Here is a 21752-nt window from a genome sequence, read left to right as displayed (position 1 = left end):
CGTTAAAAATAAGTACTCCATTTAGCCGTTCTGAATGCGCTCTTATGAGTTGCGTTTGCAAGAATTATTATGAAACAGCAGGGTTTGTTACATTTTTTACTTTTATCATTGACATTATCGTCATTTGTTGAAATGTGTTTAAAATAATTGCTCCATCGCAGTGCGCACCCATGCCTACGTTGTATGCGAAAATTGCACGCAATTTTCTGTCCGTTGTTCGTAAATGCTCACATATTTGCTGTAATTAGTGCCATTTTTATTTTATTTTAAAAAATATTACAGTTAGCTTTGTTGGTCGGATTCCGGGAGGTATTCAGGTTTTTTTTCGTCGTGGCGCACAAATTCCCGCTTGTAGCTTGAATGTATTTATGATTGATTCTATTAGATCGAACGATGGTTTCGGTTTATCAAAGCGTGTTGACCGGACTGGACCGCCTGCTGACGAGGGAGCCTCCAAGATTCGTATCAATGCTAACTTAAAATCTATCAGACACGAATTAAAATTATCTCCACGTTAATGGAGAGAAATATTAAAACAACACTTCGACGTGACTAAAGTCTTAAAGCCGTTAGGTTTTATTAATTTGCGATAAAGGTGTCCTAATTGGACTCAATTAAAATAATTTGTTTAAGAATGCAATCAGTGTTAATAATAATGAGATTATGTTAATAAAACTGAACGCAATTAAAATGTAATAATTTTGTGATATTTAATGTTTGCTCATAAAATTATACCGTCTATTCGTTATTAAGTCTATGGTACATTAAAAACTGGGCAATGTTAATAGAATTTAAATCAAATTTATTACAAAATGATCACGTTCACAATAGCACGGCTTTGTAAAGAGACGCGTGCCTAACTGACGGCGAGCTTATGAAATTGACCAAATTGATTAGGTTTCTTAACTGAATAGCGGCATACTTTCAATACCGATCGTTATTACATTCTATGCGTACAAAAAATAATCAGTAATAATAGTTATTGATAACAGGCGACTGCTTGCGATTTTGTTTGTGTGGAATTGGGTTGGCACACTTTCTATGGTTCCATATAACCTTATTTTTTATTTGAATACCTATTAGTGTAATATATCTACGCATTTGGTACTATTTTGGAATCAATTATCATAATACTTAACGAATACTTGTCGATGTTTTTGTAGATAGGTAAAGATTGTGAATCGTTTGTGTTTCTATGTACCCACTATGTCGTACAAAACTTAATTGTAACTTGATTATATCTTGCAAAGGCTTATTTACCGGAAGTTTTCTGCGCTAATCATATGATGCGGATGCTCCTTTCTTTCACTGTGATAAACGAAAAAAAAAAGAAATGTAATGAAAACCCACGTTATTTTTAGTTTTAACTGCAAAGTAGAACAAAAATAATAAAGTTTTAATTGCAAAAACCTATGGTCAATTACCATGAAAATTATAGCTATTGTTTAATCAATAATCATATTATTAGAAGTTTGAATATATCCAACGTTTATAATTACTATTTAAAAAAAATTATAGCAATAGATAGGTGCATTATTTTAGCGTAGTTCTTTATGAGCCTTATGGGTTAGAGGCCCCGGCGTGCTATTATCATAGCTCGTGAGTTTGAAAGCTGGCGATCGTGTAAATTGGGTTCATTATTTACGAGTTAGTGTATATAACTTATTTATGTATATTTATATGTAGTGGTCTATACAATATAACTGTAATTCGCTTGCTATTAAACTGCTGGAGAACTTACCGGAGAGTTCTTAGTGCTTTGCACCTATTTTTCAGTAACTCATTATTTTAAGTACACAAGAACGCCTGATTTTTGGTTATAAAGATAGTTAAAGAAATTAATGATGATTACATTGAAGCATTGTACAAAAGTACGGCATCTAGAAATAAAGGCTTGGGTTTAACTAGAGAATTATGAACAAACAAAGTTATTGTAGAGTTTATACAAAACAGAAAGAAAATTAAGAACTCTATTCTAAAAAAGGCGGTATTGTTGCACAGATAACATATAACTGTCATAAAATCAGCTTTCTAATCTGTGGTACGGTTTCGTTAATTGTTGTAGTGTTCGGGACCGCAGTTATCAAAACAGAGCGGCTCATCGACAGCGTCTAAATTTTAATAAGGAGCCCACTACCGCCTTTGTTAATAATGACGTGGCAGTTTTGGACAATAGCTTGCGCAACTTATCAACTGAATCGATATCGGTTTATGAGGCGTTACGAGCGGTTCTAGCTACTGACAAAATTTTGATTAATTGCATTCTTATGCTTTAAAGTTGCATCCCCGAATCAAATTATCTTGTGTCACTGATTAATTAGCGATCTCTATTTTATGATATTGTATGAATCAGCAGTATTCAGCATTGTCCAGTTTTTGTTTTTAATTTAAAAAGGTATTGTTACTTGTTTTGATGAAATGGGCGTGGAACAGTAGGTACTTTTTCATTCTAATGGTATATTTTAACTGCTTCTTTATCACTATTTAATGTTTAAATGTACTTATGTATACCTCAATGGTTAGATCCCATTTTTCTAAACGTGTTAGACAACACAACAGATGAAATGCTAAAAAGTTAAAGTCATCCTAACAAGCTTACCACAGCCGTCGCCTGTAAATGGGGTACAATTTTTTTACGCCGCTTTTTTGACATTTACTAACAAGGTCTCGCCTCGTCCGTCCACATTGTATCGAGGAAATAAATCAAATCCACATAGCTTCTAATAAACCGATACATTTATTGATTTGTTACAGCATCAAATTGGTTCCCAGCAGTGCATCAAACGCGATGTTGCCTGTCATAGCACGAATAACAGTTTGAATTATACGCATCCACGTTTATTATCATTTCACAACATTTTAATGTTAACGTTATATTTTTGTATTGAGAGAAAATTGATATGACCAATATATTCTAATTGGAAAAAATAATGATCTCAGGGTGTTCATAAACAATGCAGAAGCTTTTTTAATGTTTGCAGTCTGATATATAATTGTACGGTATTAGCAGAGCTGTATGTGGCAGTACGAATAGTGAATACCGCGTTGTTTCCTGTTTAACGTCAAATGTGTTACAAAAGCAATAAATCATGTTGGCACGTTTGTTAATTTGCTTGTTCATTGCTAATTGAAACAGGGAAGTGGGTGCGTAACGTAACATTTATCGCAACGCTATGGAACCCCGCTGCTGCGGACACCTTTTTACTTGGTCCTCACCGCGGGTGCCACTTGATTGCCTCCGATCTCATCGTTTTATGTTCTCCATAAAGCCAACAATAATTCATTTAGACGACGTGACGCCACTCATTCGTTAACTGGTTCTACTCGCTCATCACGAATGTGATTTTTGAATATTAGATGTAGGTACTAGGTACGTAAGTGGTGTGTCTATTTAATTCTATAGGCCAGGCGAGAATATAGCAAGTAAATTAATTATGTACAATGTTTACTCTGAATAAATCGTAATCGTTTAAGGAGTAGTTTGTACCTATATTAACAAAAACAAAATATCTTTATTAACAACGCAATCGTGAAAACGATAAAAGCTTAAAGGCTGACAGAATTCTTAGGAAAAATAAGATATTTCCTAAGAATCATCTTTATTGATCACGAAATTATTATCAAAATAATCAAATGAAAAAGTATAAAATTCCATACAAACTTTACAATACCATTTGTTTGTTAATATTGATTTCTACGCGTTAAAGTTTAGGATTATTTTTTGTATTCATCAAAAACTTTTTTGTTTCATCTCTTTTATGTAAACTAAGTTACTTAACAGAAAATTGCCTTGGACTTCATGGACTACATATTCGTCCGTTCATTGCAAAATATCGCGGGAGCGTTTCGTTGTCTTTCTCATGCAAAGTTTCACTTGCAAAATTAGAGAAATACCCAGACTCGACAGTACACACTTAAAAAAATATTATAAATTATTATTAAACATGACAATAGAGCGGCTCCACGGTAATTTAATTGTAATAAAACCCTTTTTGATAACAAATGTGTACTGACTGGATGGAGAATAGAGGTACTTAAAAATGTTAGCTCAACTTCTACTCCGACCATAATGGCCCTAATCAAATTTATCAGAGAGTCGGCTCGAATAAAACAAATAAATTCATTCCGAACCATTAGGCACGAGATCCGATTGTTAATGTCTCAATTTAGAAGCGGACGTAAATCTTCAAAGGCGTGACAATTACTGTTACTTTCCGGCAATACAAACAAAAAGGCTTTCCGTCAATTATCGATAAATTAACCCGATTAAACACTATGGTAGACGGCGCCGGAGCGCCTTATCTCCGGACATGCCACGCTTTTAGGCAGGTAACAACTTACAATACTCCAAGTTTTTGGAGCCGATTAGCTTTTTATTAGAATTTCGTGTGAACAAAATCATTAGGTACTCGGACATTATCAACGAATGACTCTCGCAAATATTGTGATGTACGATGATTATAGTCGAGTAACCATTCATTACGATACTTTGAAAGCATATCATCTTCTCGTTATTTAAAGTATCTAAACATTAAATAGAAGCGGAGCCCATTGTGACTAATCATGATTAAACGACTTTAGACAAATTGCGGGGCCGTGACTAGGCATTTAGGATCCGAGTTTGATCCCAAATCATTAAAAGAACAATTATAGATATCGAGTTCCCACCTGCAACTTGTTGGCGGATAATGATCTCATTCAAAACAAACACTTAACCAATAGACTTTACATGATATCCTCAAAGGAGAAGATCAGACCAGATGATAACAATTAAATTCATTATATTATATTTATCAAATTTTCAGGCTTCTGCTTTTTCTTATTTTATACCAGGTCCAGGTGTTATTTGTGCAAAGTAATGTTAGTCAGCCCAAAATATAATAAAAAGGTTACTATTTCTTACCAATTCCATGAACTAATTTAACGATTGTAGAGAATTTGCAACAAACAGAAAATATCCAGAATGATATGCAAAGGTATTGGCTTTAATACCAAAGTGTATTAAATAACATTCTCGATATTTATTGAAATTGCGATTATTCAACTCTGCCCTTTTTGTATAAAATTATAGCACATTAAATGGAGATTGTGTTACACTTTAGCGTGTTAACTTTTACTCGTAATTAAAAACTGACTTTATGGGTGTTGTTATACCTACGACAAATACAGGAAACGAAACGAGTATTCAGTTGACGATAGTCCATATAATCTAATGTTTAAACAAAATCCAGTGAGGCAACTCTATAAAGGTGTGAAATTTATAAACTAGAGCAATTTAAATGTTGTATAGAGAAAAACTAAATTTCTTGTTTTCCGAAATTTCTCATTAAAATACAATTATTGACGACAGCGCCCACCTAGCTTTTATTATTATCGATAAATAGATGCCTTGTTACGGAACAAAAAGCAATTTAACCGTTTTGTTAAAGATCATACAAGTTTTTTGTTCACCGTTCATGAACAACGAACTATATTAATATCGGCTACGCGTCGAGCTCTCACAGAATGTTACAAGACTTTCAATGTTTTGTTTTCTTTTTTACAAAACGATGTTGCCGGTGTAATTGAAGATTTCGGCTGGTAAATGATGACTGGTGACCAAGAGGTATTTCTCAGCCATATCGAGCCATCGATTTAAAGAATTTTCTATGGAGGCATCAGCTTAATGCGCCGATTACGAAGTCAACAAATTGTATGGAGGGCACTTTTTGTGTTTTCGACGTGCTAACAATAAGCGGAGGCGCGCAACTGATCATTACCATTATGCTATATAAGGCTTTGTGTTTTGAGTAAATTATAACAGGTAGGCTTTGTGTTTTATTTGATGCAGCTTCATGTCGACGTGTCGGGAGCCGCAGACAATAGGGCTTCATTACTAACCGTGACCATATTAAATCTATCTTGTGTAGCTGCGCTAGCAACGTAGTGACAAGATTTTATGAGACGTGTATTTATGTCAGCAATTTCATGTTACTGTACATACATGAGGGGATAGGATTCTTGAATAAAGTATCTTATATGTATCCAATAGTAAAATTAATTTGTTTATCAAAGAATGGCAACAAGGTAGTAGGTACATTCGCGACGACAATTTATAAAAAGGAATATATGAGTAATATTATTGGACATGATTCGCTACTAGCATTTCAGAAATAATTACTTATAACGATCTGTTTATAGCAAAGCGGCATTGAATGCAGGAATAAAACGTGTATAAGTAAAGAGTGTGCATTAAGCAATTATACTCAATTGTTCCTGGGTATAATTGTCAGACGTAGAAACGACAAGTTCGAATAGTAATCAGTGAACGGAATATGTCTATTTTGTGTAAATACGGGTAAATTGCTTTACCTTTGCGACATTTCAAGTAATTGAAGTAAACGGCGTATTTATGATATTGCTAATTGTGTTCTATATGAAGGAATCATGCCTTCTAACGACTCTATGGGTAACAAACGTATAATTAATTTAATAGGGATAGGATTTATAATGTGACTGTTTTTATTTATGTATCATTAGAGTTAATAATATTATGTATATCAATGTGTATCCACATACAATTACGCATTAATATATAGCTATAAGATTTTGTTATAATTGGTGACTGGGCATTAGAATAGGGTATAATATGAAGATTTACTCGAGAATTATTTATTCAGACAAAAGATTAAACATAGGTAGGTAGGTTTAAGAAATCCCATGATATTTCTTGGAGCCCCAACAGTGAAGTCGTGAGTTAAACTCAGCTCATTATGCATAAAATACAGCACAAAAAAGAATAAACGAAAACACTTACGGTACGAAAATATTAAATCTTCATGCCAGCATACCAGTTCCATACATGCTCGAACAGATTATAACATAATTATGTAGTTCATAGAGAGTAATAATGTTAGAGTTAAACATCGCTAGCATGACCACGCGAAGCAACTGCTCAGTAGCTTAACAACGAATTCTACGACAATTACAAACGGACAGGCTATGATTAAATTATGGCACTTACTCGGAGTGTTTCCTGAAAATTACATGGGATGGCTCTGCCAAGGCTGTTCTGGCACGCGATACCTCTGCACGCATTAAAAGATATACATAATGGCGAGCGGTTTCAAACGCGACCAATGACGCATCGGTTTTAACGCGCTGCTGGTCACTCATTTTCTGCATATTATAATTATTTGTAGGTTGCTCAAGAAATAGCGCAGAAAATACAATTATGCAACAGTTTGCGAGCCAGTCTACCTTGAACCTTCAGTTACTCGATACCGAGATGAGTTGCAGCGGGAAATATTATTTTAAGTGTATAAATTATAGTTATCATGATTATTTAATGTAACTATTAACTTATTAAGTTATCATTGTTGGCAATGAGTAATATCGTATTAATAAATACTTGTGGTTTATGTTACAACATTGCATATTTCATGTAAAGTGACAAAGAACTTATAACTAATATTAATTTTATCTCTGGGTATGCAATGTGCATCTTGAATTACTTGATTATGTACGCTTTTCATAAGTCATATTTTAGATATTTCTGAAACACACCCTATTATTAATAATATTTTTTGCATCATAATACAATCCTATTAAAGTGAGAATTTTATGTACGAACGAATATTATTTTTAAGAATTTTAAAGGCGATTATTTTACAAGCTTGTAAATTATTTACTTGAAAGCAATACTTACCGGACAAACCTGAAATCAGTGCTGAAATTTGCGACTTTACTCGTCTTAAATAAAATTTAATTAGTGGGAAAACTTAATAAATAAAAAACAATGACAGAAATATTTTTAATAGAATAAAACTCATCTTAGATATCTGTAGGTTATTTGAATTTAGCTTGTAAGCTACAGAAAATATGAAAAGTTATTACTTAATTCGAAGAACCAGGTTGTAACAAACATAGTCATCAATAAAAAGTTTATATATTTCTATTCATTATTTCATTTGTTTATCCTACTAATATTCTTATAATATTTTTCTAACAGGAGTTTGCACGAACGCAACAGCGCCCAGCGTATCCTCAATAAACAGGATCCTGCGGAACCGAGCGGCAGAGCGTGCGGCAGCCGAGTTCGCGCGGGCGGCGGGCTACGGGCTGTACGCCGCACCGCCGCCGTACGGCAGCTTCCCGTGGGGCAGCGGCGGGGTGTGGCCGCCCGGCAGCCTGCCGCTCCCGCCCGGCGTGCCCGCACCCGCGGTGGGCGTGCCGCATCCAGATGCTATGAAACAGGGCTTCTTGACCTCATCCGGTCGGGGGCTGATTGGTAAGTTAACGTATAACGTGATCTTATATTTTTTTACGCTACTTGATTCCTTGCTTATGGTGACAGGATTTTTTAGTAATTCAACTTAATTGAATGCTCAAAGACGGAATAAATATTATGATTATTTACATGTGCATTTTTATTTGTAGATGTAGACGGTGACGACTCTGGATCTCTAGATGGCGAACAGCCAAAGTTTAGACGAAATCGAACCACATTTAGCCCAGATCAATTAGAAGAACTTGAAAAGGAATTCGAAAAGTCGCATTATCCATGTGTCTCTACGAGGGAACGATTAGCTTCCAAGACATCGTTATCGGAAGCCCGAGTTCAGGTAAATATTTTGAACAAATACCTACAAATCCTTCACATACTTATCGCATACCTATAAATTAGTCATCCAGCTTTAATGATGGCGTGAAAATATCTATTACTTAATCATTATGTTGAGTCAATGCTTTTATATAACGTCTATTAGCATTCATGAATATTTGATGATAGAGTGAGAACCAAATACTAATCTCGTTTATTTACCGTTACTGACAGGTTTGGTTTTCCAACAGACGAGCCAAGTGGAGGCGCCACCAGCGCATGAACCTACTCAAGCGCGGTGGCGGGTCCCCCTCGCACCGCCTCCCCCATTCACCCTCCCGTTCCCGATCGCGGTCTTTATCCCCAACGCGCATGGCCTACCACGCTCCGCAAATGGGTGGAGAGAACAGCGCCTTTAAAGCGCTCGCCCACCAAGATACCAACGCCCTGAAGGCTCTATCCCAACACGCTCAATTCGAAACGAATGCGCTGAAAGCACTGTCGCAACAGGCGTTCGACGGTAGTGCATTTAAACCCCATTCCACATTGGAAAATAGTGCGTTTAAAGCGCTTGTCCCGAATTCAGCGGCGGCGGCATTACTGGCGGCACAATCGATACAATTAGCCCGCGGATATGAATCTCATTCGGATTCAGACGAGGAAATAAATGTGCACGATGAGAGCGAAGACGAGAGCGAGAAACAAAAAAATAAGACTAGATCCAGATCGCCGAGCCCTTGTCGTCAACGATCGATGACCTCTAACGATTTGCCTCTACAGTTAACGAAACACGATCGCTGATAGCATTATTTGTTAATAAAATTATTTATTTACATTGTAAAATTAAATCGTTCATTGAATGCCGATGTTCCGATAGTATAATTATTATGCAAATTCAAATCCTAGAGTGTTAATACTCCTGTTAGATTGTAAATTTATGTAAATATGTAGATATTGCGATAGTCGATTACTGTAAAGAGATGGATCAAATAAATTTAAGTCTGCACAAATAATGTTCTGTATCTAAATTAGAAGATATTACCAGAATTGTTGTCAAAATGTCAATTTTTGAAGAGAATAAAAATGCTTCATGGAATACTATTGATTACAAAATTGATATAGATATTAAAATTAGATGAGAAACCAATGATTAATGTTTTAAAAGATTGTTTAATGATGTAAAATATTTAATCGTGTTTAACATTTCTTCGTCAACGATTACTGAAAATAATACTTCATACATATCATATTATTATTTAGTTTATCTACAAATTAGTTGTTACTGATGTTTTATTTTATAACTGCGGTTTTTGATGAAATAGTAATAAATAAATTGTAAATATTGTTACATTTTCAGAACTGTAAACTATTTATTGAATAGATAATTATATTTTAATGTAAATAAAATGTAGGAATAATTTAAAAGGGTACCTATTAAAATATTTGAATAAATTTTAATGAACATGATCTTTTTAATTACCACATCCCGATATTTTATCCCCTGAAACATTCTTTATGGAATTAATGATACTCAAGTGATTGCAATGAAATTTAATTACTATGATTTTTCGAATATGGCTGTCTGTGAAATAAAGTTCAAATTCTGATACTTATTTAGTACAGAGTAGTATAATGACATCCACAGCATATTCTGTAGGTACAAGCAGTACTGTCAATCTATTACAATTAAAACAATTATAACGATAAAATCATGACTCATCACTCATGTAAACTAATTTTACCTTGTAGATGGTAACTATTTGATTCGTGCTAATAGAGTTAGTGCACAGTATTACAATATATTTCCTTGTAATACTGTGGCTTGAGCATAGAGCCTACAGATTTGGAAATAAAAACTTTGGCAACTGTGGCAGCCCTTTCATGTGTGTTAGGTATAGGATTTAGGAATAGTATAAATTAAAATAATTTTCCTTTTATTGAGTACAGATATTTACTCGTAATAGATTCTGAAATAAAGCGTAGGTTATCTGTATATGATGGTCGATAATATTTAATACACTCACAGGTATATAATCGCTCTATTATGTAGGCCAATCGTGTTAAAATTCTTCTGCGGATTATTACCTGTAAAGTCCTAACTACAGATACACTGTAATAACAACATAAATGGAAATCTAGAGAGATTTCTTTATATCATCACAACGAAATAAATCTCAATGTACTTATATACAATATCTTACAGTTAATAATGCATGCGTAAAGGCATTACATAATATTAAGAGAAGAGTAAATCTGCTAAACGATTACATGTGATTGCAGTTCGACGTGTTCCTGAAAGCCTACAGATGCTAAAATAAAAACTCTGATGTCACTTGTCGCATAATATTGAGCATAATTTATTCAAGTTAAGAGCTAAATGGGGCAAAGGTTAAATACAAGCTAATGTTTAGTTTGTTTAATACAGTGCAATTTATTGTTCTGGATAATAAAAAATCATAGGTAAATCAAATCTAACCAAATTAAAAATGTATCTACATCAAAAGACCTTCTTTTTTAAGAAATACCCATAGATAGTTTATATGCTATAATGTATAATTAGTGGGCACTGCTAAAAGTATGATAATTAATAACATAATTCTAGATTACACTATAAGAATAATAACAAATTAATGCGATATAACTGATTTTACTGTAGCAGGTACCTACAATTAAAATAAATTATACGATAAAAGATCGACAATTTTCAATTTGTCCGACGTCTAAAGGTGTCTTCATATTTATTGAGCAACTTTTAAATGTCATAATATTGTGATTAAATTGTATTTACTTACAGTAAATTACCTGTAATGATTTATTGTGACTAAACAGACGTTATAACTATTTTGCATACTAAAATGATAACTAAAATTATTTCAATGTTTAACACATTTTTTTTATTTGATTATATTATGGTATTCCTACGGGTATTCCGTATTCACCAACATTAGATATTCACCTTCCTTCGCTAGTGTAAATCGTTATAAATACAATCAAAATTACAAGAAATTAATGCAAAGAAAATGAAACCCTACAAACTATATTTTCATATGCAATATGCATCTGTTTGCATATAAAGTCAGTACACGTTACAAAGAGGATATGATAAATTAATGTAATCCCGGCAATTACTGGCTTTACATCCTTACAATACACATCATAATTCACAGCTTTAACAATCGAATCACAAGACAATTACCGTTTTTCCCCTTTCTTATTGGATAAGGTCCCGAATTGTTTCCCGGATATCGACAATCAGGCTGGTGAAAGCCGATCATAATCGGAGCAAAAACTACTTCGACCAATTGTCATTGATGTGGATTTTACGGTATCATTTATTAATTGAATAAGAGATTTTCTAATAGTCATCGGAGCACACACATTTGAAAATTTATTTATAATGAAGCCTTCGTTATATGTGATTTGGTAACATATTCATAAAACTGTTTTTCTGAGCAGGTAATACCTATAATAGGTGTCTTACGTAAAATAATGATAAAGATTACATATAATATACAGAGTAAAAAGATTATTAGAAGAAATATAAAGTGTTGTTTATTTATTGTTCAGAGGACAAAATAAAATTATAGCGAATCCTTACAATTAGCTCACTAATTGTTTTAGGGTTACTTGTTTATTTTATTTTATGACTGGTTTACCATTCTGAATTATAAATTAATTACAAACTACCCATAGAAAAAATATTTATTATGTTTTTGTACTCACGTTAATTTCACACAGTAATTTAATCCATGTTGCAACTAAGTATATCCATGGCAAGAATGAAAGTCAATGTTTGCGTATTAACAAATTCATATTTATTACGTTACAAATTGAATTTTCTATTGTTAAGGCATGTTCGTGAAATAATACATTTAAATTAATGGTAAATGGATAGTATCATTAACAAATTGCCGATGGTGAGAAGTGTATTGCAATCTTCTCTGGATGTTGCGGACTTATTCTGTGACACAAAATCGTATTTATAAATTATTGTTAGCTTCTGAGGATTATCTTCTTTTTTGATTAAGTCGTTTTGTATAGTGTATCATAATGCGAAAAAATATGACGTCATATTCAGTGTGGTACGTGCATAAAAAATTTAACGTATTAATAGTTGGAAAGCACTATTGAAACATTCATTATCACTTCAAAACCAGAAGCTTTCGTGTATTGCTATGTTGCAGTAATAACAAAAATGGACATGTTATATTTTTAAAAGCTTATTACGACGGGAATAAACAAACACGCAATCACTTAAAATTTATTGATAAATTTAAAAATAGAATGTTTCTAGAGCATAAATCTAAAGTGTCAGTCAGCAGTCGCCCAAATGTCACATAAAAGTCGACAGCAACACGTAGAGGGCGTACGGTCAGAATAGTGGTGCGCGGAGATAAAGTTGTAGCGTCGTGATAGTCGCGGAGTGTGGATGCATGTACGCGCGCCGAACCAATAACAATAAATTTTGTGCGTCGTTTGAAGCGCCGAGACAACCCTGCGAACGCCTATGTCCAGCCGATCTTAACATACAAATTGTAATACCGAGAAAGATAGGACGACATCTACTTTAATCGTGGAGCTCTCCATTCTTTTAATCTTCCCAAGGTCCGTGCGACTGTATTGCGACGCGATTGTAGAATAAATGCGTTAAGAGATGACAATTTGAGGCTAGTTAGTTTCGAATAAGAAAATTCTAACCATTTTTTCAAATAAACACTAAAATATAACTCAATTAAGTTTTATTTTTTGTAATGGAGTTTAATTGTAGACTCTATTGCACGAGCGCGTTATTCAAATATCTTGAATGTTGTTATGCATGCCTAATAGATACATCTTATAAAAACATCTAATAAATTTTATTTAAAATTACGTCGACATATCATAAAAATGATTTAATGTAGAAAAATATACGCCCCTCTTTGATTAAATTAGACTAGAAACTGCACCGCTACTGCATAAAACTTTTCATAATTTAAAGAGGTACGACATTTTATATTGCTAAAATCTTAGGCTAAAATGTTAATTCAGAGTGTAGTCGTGTTTGTTATGCTCATCGCCAGCAAGCTCCTTATTTTACTTATTTTTTTGACGCGTCCCTTAACGAAACACTAAAACATGTGACATCATTGGCATATAAAGTTCACATATTATTCGCATGCAAATTGCTTGACCATTCACAATATGACTTGTTTAATATACTCGCGTCGGACAACTTACTAAAGAAGGCTAATGTTATGATTAAATTTACCATTTATTGGTGCAGGAAGATTGCTTTGTTCGATGTTTCTGTCAATTTATATTATGTCTTCCAGTTCCTTGTCACGCGTAAAACGTGTGTTTTATATGAGGCTATTATTTTTAATAGGAGAATTTACTTAATGACTAGTCTTTATATAGTTTTATGGTAACCATCCATTCTGTGTATAATTAACGTGAAAGTGAATAAGCATTTTAGGCTGTTAGTGTGTCATTTAGGTACACCTACGTTACTCAATATTTGGTTGTAACTTTGAAGATAGAGCTGGATATAAACATTGCATACATTCAACTCTACCTAATATTGTAATATACAACAAGCTAGGTATAAGTACCTACCTAAATTGCAACTAGTTTAAGACGAAATTCAAGTCAATTTCCAAACTATAAACATTTGTATTCTACATAATAATTGAAACATCATACAGAAAAAGTGAATAATATATTTGTTGCGTCCCGTCCCGCGATAATTTAAAATTTATTGTCTCACCGTATAAGTGAGGTACAGATAATATCGTAGGTAGTTTCATAAAACCATGAGCAGATCCGAAATGTAAGCACATTAAGTTATCGTTCAAATTATCTCCATCTGTGTTACAATATTTATTAGTATCTCACTTCGGGACGGCTCGGTGATTGTGAGCAGAGTGTTCTCTCCCAATTAGGTGGTTATTGACGTTTTACTGTTATCAGGTAAATCTCGAAACGATGGCCCTTATTCGTAGTATCTTTAAATTACTCAGATAAAACCGTGAACTCGCATTTGTATGGCATTAATTAGGCTGAAACGTTTATTTTGAGCACATTTTATTTTTAATCACTTTTTATATACGCGTGTAATTACCGTTGATAAAAATATCATCAAGTGCAGTGATTATAAATTTTAGTTTATTTGATAATTTCATATTAAAACAAACTAATTATGTGCTAAGTAGCTTTAAAAATTAATGCAAGATTGTATTAATTTGTTTAAAACGTGTAAGTAGGTACTTCCATTATATTAAAGTTTATATTATGAAAGAGTATATTGTTATAAAATAACTTCCATTGAATTTTATGATTGGATGCTATGATTCCATAATAAAATATGTTTTCTTGTAAAATCCAGTACATGGTACACAATACATGGTACTTTACTGTGTAAGTAATTTATTACATAAAAGACAACCATATATTATAATATGTTACAAATATTACCCTTATAGTCAAGTGTGTACAGTTCACGAATAAGACGTAAATTAATACGTTAACTATATACACGACAATCCAGAGGTCAGGCATGTCAGCCGACATTTATCCCTAAAAGGGAAGCTGTTAATAGAGTCATTCAACGTTACAGGCCGAATTATCTACAAAGAGAGAAGTCGGTTCGGTATCGGTCGGATATATAAATTTATTTGGTGGTTGTCGAGGCGACACGGGCGCCCGCGCCTCTATCTCGCCGCGTAATCTTGAACATTGGCGTTAAAGAATTTAAATTATACGCCGATACAAATGAACAGGCGACCTCGACTTATTTATTGCCTTAATCCAAATTATATTGACTAGGTTTTCGGATTTCGAGAAATTGTCACGTTATTTGTACTATTATGTCGATACCGATTGAAGTCTATTAGTTCTTTATCATCTTAAAATATACGCTTCTTTGGATCGTTGACCAAATGAGTTTCTTTATAGTTACAAAAACGTATTAACAAGATGGGGACGTTAAGCCTCAGCCGTTTACTTTTACATCATGGATAGTGTCTAAACTACTATGTACATATAGAAGTTTTTGTAATCTATATTACTAATTAAGATGCGACCATTTCATACAGGCTTCGATAGGATGTGCCCGCGGATACCATTACTTAATGTGTCTTATAGCATAATTTCTTTGATATATTTCTCGCCTCGAGAGATTGTTATTTAGTAGTTAGATAGGTATTAAGATAATTGATTTCAATGGATAAATCTCTTTTTTAAACATCTTGATAGTTAATGTAATACGTAAATACAAAGAAAAAATATAATTTATTAACAATAATAACATAATAACCGTAGACTATAATATTTAATTTTTATTTAACAAAACGTTTTTGCACAAAAAATTCAAGCTGAAAGTTGAATACGTAATTTTCGTTTCTCTTCTAAAATTCTTTTCAGATCGCTTATTTCCTTCGACGTTGAAGTGGTAACCTGATGATTGGAATTCTTTTTACCTTTACGAACTACTTCACGTTCACTCATAAATTTCTTTATATCTTCTTTGGTTTCGATCAGTCCATTTTTAGCAGCTAATTTATCATCTTTTATCTGTTTTCTTTTCTTGTCAAGTTCTTCTTTTAAACAAATTTTCATAGAACTTAACCTTTCTTGTAATTCGGCCATAGACATTTCACAGAGCAAACCTAGACCAGATGATTCAGTTAAATCAATGATTTTAGGTACTTTCGCTTTTTTGGCAATGGCTGATAAAATTTTAATTTCTTTTATCATATTTATTTTTCTCTCTAATTCTTCTTGTTTTACTTTTATAGCATTAGCAATCATTTCCTCGCTTTCCTTCTTTAGTTTTTCTGCCATTTCCTTTTTTCGTAACGTTGCATTATTTTTGGCTTCTAATAAATTTAATTCAATAAGAGAAAGTTTTTCTACTTGCTTTTTATTTTTTTCCATTTCTTGTTTCCTCCACATTTCAATTTCCTCATCCCAAAGCTGTTTTTCTTTTATAAAGTCTTCGTATTTTTTCTTATTTTCATCTTTTAATTTCTTTTTAGCAATAAGCGCTTCCTCATAAGAAATCTGACCCATCAAATGTTTCCTTTCTATATCTAAAAGTCGCTCTCTTTCCTTTTCTTGCCGATCAAAATCCTGCAATTGTTCAATTTTATGAACGTTTCTACAATTAGATATTATATCTTGTAACCACTCAACTTCCTCGTTTTGCGTTTGTTGGATCCTTTTATTCAACCTTTTAACAGTTGCTACTGTTTCTTTGATTTTAGGTGCAGAATTTTGTGTAACAATTTTTTTATTTGTGTCGGGTAATGTTTTCTTATAATCAGTTTCCAATTCATTTTTAATGTTTGAAATTTTTTGGTAGTATTTTTCAGACTTCCCTCGGGCAAAGTGAAAATCATTTGTTTTTACTGTATTCAATAGCTGGGTAGCCTTTTGTTTATGTTTATCGTGTAAAGCTTTTAATTTTTTATCAATAATATTTTTGGCTAACATTTTATTTCCTTTCTTCTGTAAAGAATTGGGAGGAGTTTCGGGTGTTGGAGATGAACCTGGAGCCGGGCAGTGATCTTGATGCCCTTTTCTTTTCAACACATTTGGCTGTATCGGCACAGTTAATGGCTTTGCTTTTCTTCGCTCAATTCTTTTCAAGTATTCAGCATAATTATGTGCCATTTCACTTATGTAAGGCTGCCAATTAAATAAAGGGCTAATTATTTTGTCAGTTATGAAATTTGTGTCATAGCTACTTTGTGCTACTTGTGATACGTATGTCAACACTTCATTGTTGCTCAAAAAATTTGTGAATGTACTTAACAATGGTTTACTTAAATTGAAGAGACACTTGTATAAATATGACATATCGGTTGGCGTAATTTGAAATGTAATGGCGTGAAAAATAATTATGAAGTAGTCTAGATCTTCTTCCGTAAGTTCATCAGACATATGAGCGGCGATTTCTTTCAAAAATTCACCATGTTTTTGAATGCCTAAAAATGCTTCCGCAATCCAAGATAGCTTAGTATCTTGTATATTTTCAGGACACTTCTCGATATATGTTTTCATGTATTCGTATGGAGATACTTCAGTGCTTGCTCCATAGTCCATTATTATATTTCTCAACACCTTTACATTACTTGATGTATAATAGTATACCATAATATAAGAGTTTGTTGTGGTTGATAATTTTACATAGAAAATTATATGCTGACATAAAAATATACGAATGAGACATTGACGAAACTCACATCATTTAGTTGACAGTTGAAACATTTAATTTTAGTCAGCCAGTATTGAAATGGTATTTTAATTTTATATTGAATCTACTTTTTGTAAATTTCCTGTAAAATAGCTTTTCGCCATTTATCATATTTTGGAGTTTTTATCCTATTTATATTATAACAATCCCAATCATCAATTAGTATGTACCTACTACTTTGATTATAGTTTAATTACAAATATAAATTTAAAATTATGTAATTTTAAATATAAATTTGCTCATAAAACTTTAATGCCATTGATTTTATGCATGATAAAATGCACTTACAAGTAAAATCACCTATGTTCTTTATCTGACTAGAATATTTCACTGAAGATAAAATAGACATAACTTTGAAAATCCTGTAAAATGTCCTTTATAGGAAACGCCTAATACCATAATATAATGTAGTACTTACTCCCACGACGTAATTACGAACATCCCGGCTATCGTTCAACAATCTCGAAGTGAAATACCTATTTAAGAAATAGAAACCAAGAATAATTTACCAGTCAATCTTAATAATATGAAGTTCCCTTGTACCGCGTTGCTGGGAGTATTTAATTAGGTAGCCAGTCTGTTTTCGCCGAGCCTGTCATTAATTAATCACTCGGACGCAAAGCTATTTATTCGACAGTTCGACACCTCAAGTAGGCTCCGTTCGATGAGCACAAAATGCAAGTCACAGGAGACCTCTTAAAATATAATAATCGTGTTAAAGACAACCATAAAGACCATATTCGATTAGAGGAATTTTAAACAGGTTCCTGTCTTGTTATCTTCACGCTATTGTCAGTCGGTAACTTACATGTCATGTCCGATCTTTGCATTTTCATTCTCTTTATAATTACTCTCGCTTCGTTTTGTCGGTAACTACTAACTGATGGGCGCTTTATACTTGCGTATTACACAAAGTGTTCTTGGACTAAGCACTCGTATTGTCATGTATCTGTCTATATGCATTTTATTTTAATTATTATCGATATGAAATGGCAGAGATTGGATTAATTGCATTTTTTTGTGTTCACCAATTTTCCTCCCTGAGACATGACTTTATTTTTTGCTATACATTGTACGCAAAAACTCTAAAAGTAAAGATTCTCATTTGATTAATTAAAATCGCTTCATATTGTCTGAGAAAGCAGAGGTTTATTGATTCTGTCAAGATGGATTCAACTTTGAACACAAATCAATTTGAACATAATATTAGCTGTCAGTGCATGTCAAATTATCGCCCTTAATTAAAGACTTGAGGCTTCTTTCTCACGTCTAATAAACGTCTGGTAGCGTTGTATAGAACGAATACGTTCATTTTGTTAGAGTTTTTTAAATTGAACAGGTAAATGGTTTATATCGATGGTTATATTCGGCTTTAAAAAGCATAGTTGTTCAAAATCAATTAATGAGATCACGTACTCTATAGCTACTAGTGCTTTCATGGAGTGGAATTAACAAAAGCGTATTAACAAGGGCCACCTAAGGAGAGGCTTCATCAATCTCTGTGGCCAGTTACAAAGGAACTCAACAAAGAGTTATGGCTCTTTACGTATGCTCGCTACTATGTAGAAGAATTATTACTTCAATTTAATGACCGCGTCGTGATTAGACGTTGCCTTTTCATGGCTTTATTACATAAATCTCAGACTAAGTACCCAATAACTACAAAAGTATCGCAATTTATAACTCCGTATAAACATGTTTATCTCCCTAAGTAAATTTTAATAAAACCTTGAAAATAGTACCTATCTTGTACCTATTTAAAAAAAGTAAATTATCTACTGTATACTATGAATATACTTCTATTGCTACACCATCATTATTAATATTCTCATATCACCACCACCGCACTTTTGGATTCACAACGTTTATTTTATTTAGCATAATGTTTATAACGCAAGTTTTAAAACTTAAAATTGAATACACAGCATCTTCCACAAGTTTGAACATTCAATTAAGTAAAGGGGAAAATATTTTGGCCTTTAATAAAACGCATTACAAACAAAGTTAATAAAATGGGCATAAATAACATAAATGTTTTGCCGTTAGTATCAAACAGTGTCCAATTTGATGCACCACGGCCTGTCCGAGATAAGCTTGATCACCACAGATGTTATTTATTTGTTCAGTAATTTATATAAGGTTAGTTACTGTTTTATTGACCGTATTAAATCAAGCCCCAATAAGGCAGCCATTCATGTTTATTTTTACGAAGTTTGTACTTGGTATGCCCAATAAATTATCATCTTGGTCACTTTTATCACGGGCCTATGGTATCATTTATCGCATGTTGGTATACATATAGATTTTGACATTTAATCCGAAAGTTATTTTATTGATTAATTACTGTTGCGTAAAGACTATCTTAAATTATTATAGTCTAGACTTTAAATCATAAGGCAATAAACACAATTTGCACATTATATTAAAATGTAAATAAATCTAGTCAAACAGGAACTTATTTATAACATTGATATGAAATTAGAAATCTATATCATTTTTAAATATTTTTAAAGGCAGATAATAATATTATACTTACATGTAAATATTATGTGTATCAAATTCATATGATATTTCGCGTGCTGAAAAGGGGACACGACACTTATTTTCAATATTAAATATAATTATTAAATATAATTCAATATTAAATAATTCAATATTAAATATAATAAAAACAAAACTTAGTAAAATAAAAAGAATATTCACTTTGTCTTATCCACATTATGACTAACGAAGTCGAAAAGTGGTCCGTCCTGCTTGAGTTTATTGATTGACAAACGCAGATTTCGATTAAATTCTAGCGATACGACCGATTACCTGTATTCGGTCTGTAGTAAGATATTTTATTTGATATATTGCGATTCATTCGCAAGAATATTCATTAATTAATGTGACTAATAAATCTTCAAACGCAAGCAGTTAATAGACGCCATGAAAGCAAAGTTTATTGGCATCGTAATCATATTACTGTATGCTAATTTAGATAAGCTAATGGCAATTCGACAATGCAAATGCAATACTTCTGTACTCGTTGGTAATTGCAATTAACCTTTTTTATTGTATAATATAAGTATTTTATACTTCGTTTTTCAGATCCCGACTTCCTATCGATTTTGTGCTTTAAAAAGGTCTTAGAACAAAAATACATGTAACCTAACTCTCATTAATTAGTATAGAATTTATTACCAAGTTGCAACGCTAATAAGATGAATTAGAATATGGTCGTCTGCCTCCTAGCAGAGGGTATAAATCTTCTCATAAGTTTTTATTGGGGCCGAAAAAATCTCTGATCATGACGAACCATTCATGTGTAATTGGGTTCACCGGCTTCACATAAAATATGAGTTCATGGCTTTATAGGATAAGGTTTTATAGAGAACATAAATACTTTATTGTGTTTTTGTTCAGATTTCTTCATACAACTATATGTCTGATATCTTTCAATTTTAACTGGTCTTGATAGGACGTATATTTTATTGTTTATTTATGCTCATAATGTGACATTTTGTCTGCTTTAAGACTGCATTTATCGAATGTGTTTATGAGCATTGCGAATATTATTCTGAACTTTACAACTTTAATTGTACCTGTGATGGTTGAAATTAAAATAATTTAATTTTTACGCTCTTATTATAAGCGAAGAGTTTAATTAAAATGTAGAGTCGTAATTTAATACGTGCTTAGGAATGAAGATACGTGAATACTGATGAATAAAAAAAAATAGGAAAAGTTTAGCTGTGAAAATATTATTCATAAGTTACCACCAATTTCAAGTCCAACACCCATTTTGGAAGCGTTACGTACGAATTCATTCTTTTATGATGTTAACGACGCGAAGCTTGTGGAAAGTTGTTACGCTTCTTTTGTTATATAAAGCATAACTGCAATTCGGTCCGAGACAAAGGCAAAAGACATAGGAGCAAGTAAAATTGCCATTCA

At 32.7% G+C, this 21752-nt stretch overlaps 2 protein-coding genes across 4 annotated transcripts in view; one reads left to right on the top strand and one right to left on the bottom strand.

The window, feature by feature from the left end:
- The window catches only part of LOC123692058 (paired box protein Pax-3-B-like), a 32987-nt gene extending 22986 nt beyond the window's left edge, over window positions 1–10001 (top strand). For 2 of the 3 annotated variants that reach the window (XM_045636690.1, XM_045636689.1), the window contains exons 4-6: window positions 7991–8269; window positions 8419–8603; window positions 8816–10001. In XM_045636690.1, coding sequence (XP_045492646.1) covers window positions 7991–8269; window positions 8419–8603; window positions 8816–9382 — 1031 coding nt within the window. In that variant the 3' untranslated portion in view covers window positions 9383–10001. The remainder of the gene's footprint in view (window positions 1–7990; window positions 8270–8418; window positions 8604–8815) is intronic. The other variant, XM_045636691.1, reaches the window with a different exon arrangement.
- A 5922-nt stretch (window positions 10002–15923) lies between these two features.
- Window positions 15924–17718, bottom strand: LOC123692056 (cilia- and flagella-associated protein 99-like). Its single transcript, XM_045636686.1, has one exon. It carries the CDS (start codon window positions 17714–17716, stop codon window positions 15929–15931), a length of 1788 nt encoding a protein of 595 aa, XP_045492642.1. The 5' UTR covers window positions 17717–17718; the 3' UTR covers window positions 15924–15928.
- Between the last annotated feature and the right edge of the window lie 4034 nt (window positions 17719–21752).

The sequence above is a fragment of the Colias croceus genome, chromosome 5 (genome assembly GCF_905220415.1).
Source record: "Colias croceus chromosome 5, ilColCroc2.1".
In the NCBI taxonomy this organism is placed as follows: Eukaryota; Metazoa; Arthropoda; class Insecta; order Lepidoptera; family Pieridae; genus Colias; species Colias croceus.
The sequence above is the reverse complement of the archived record's forward strand: the minus strand, read 5'-3'. Positions and strand labels throughout refer to the sequence as shown.

Coding starts and splice junctions, on each gene's coding strand:
- LOC123692056 (XM_045636686.1), bottom strand. CDS start 17,716: ATGGTATACTATTATACATCAAGTAATGTAAAGGTGTTGAGAAATATA.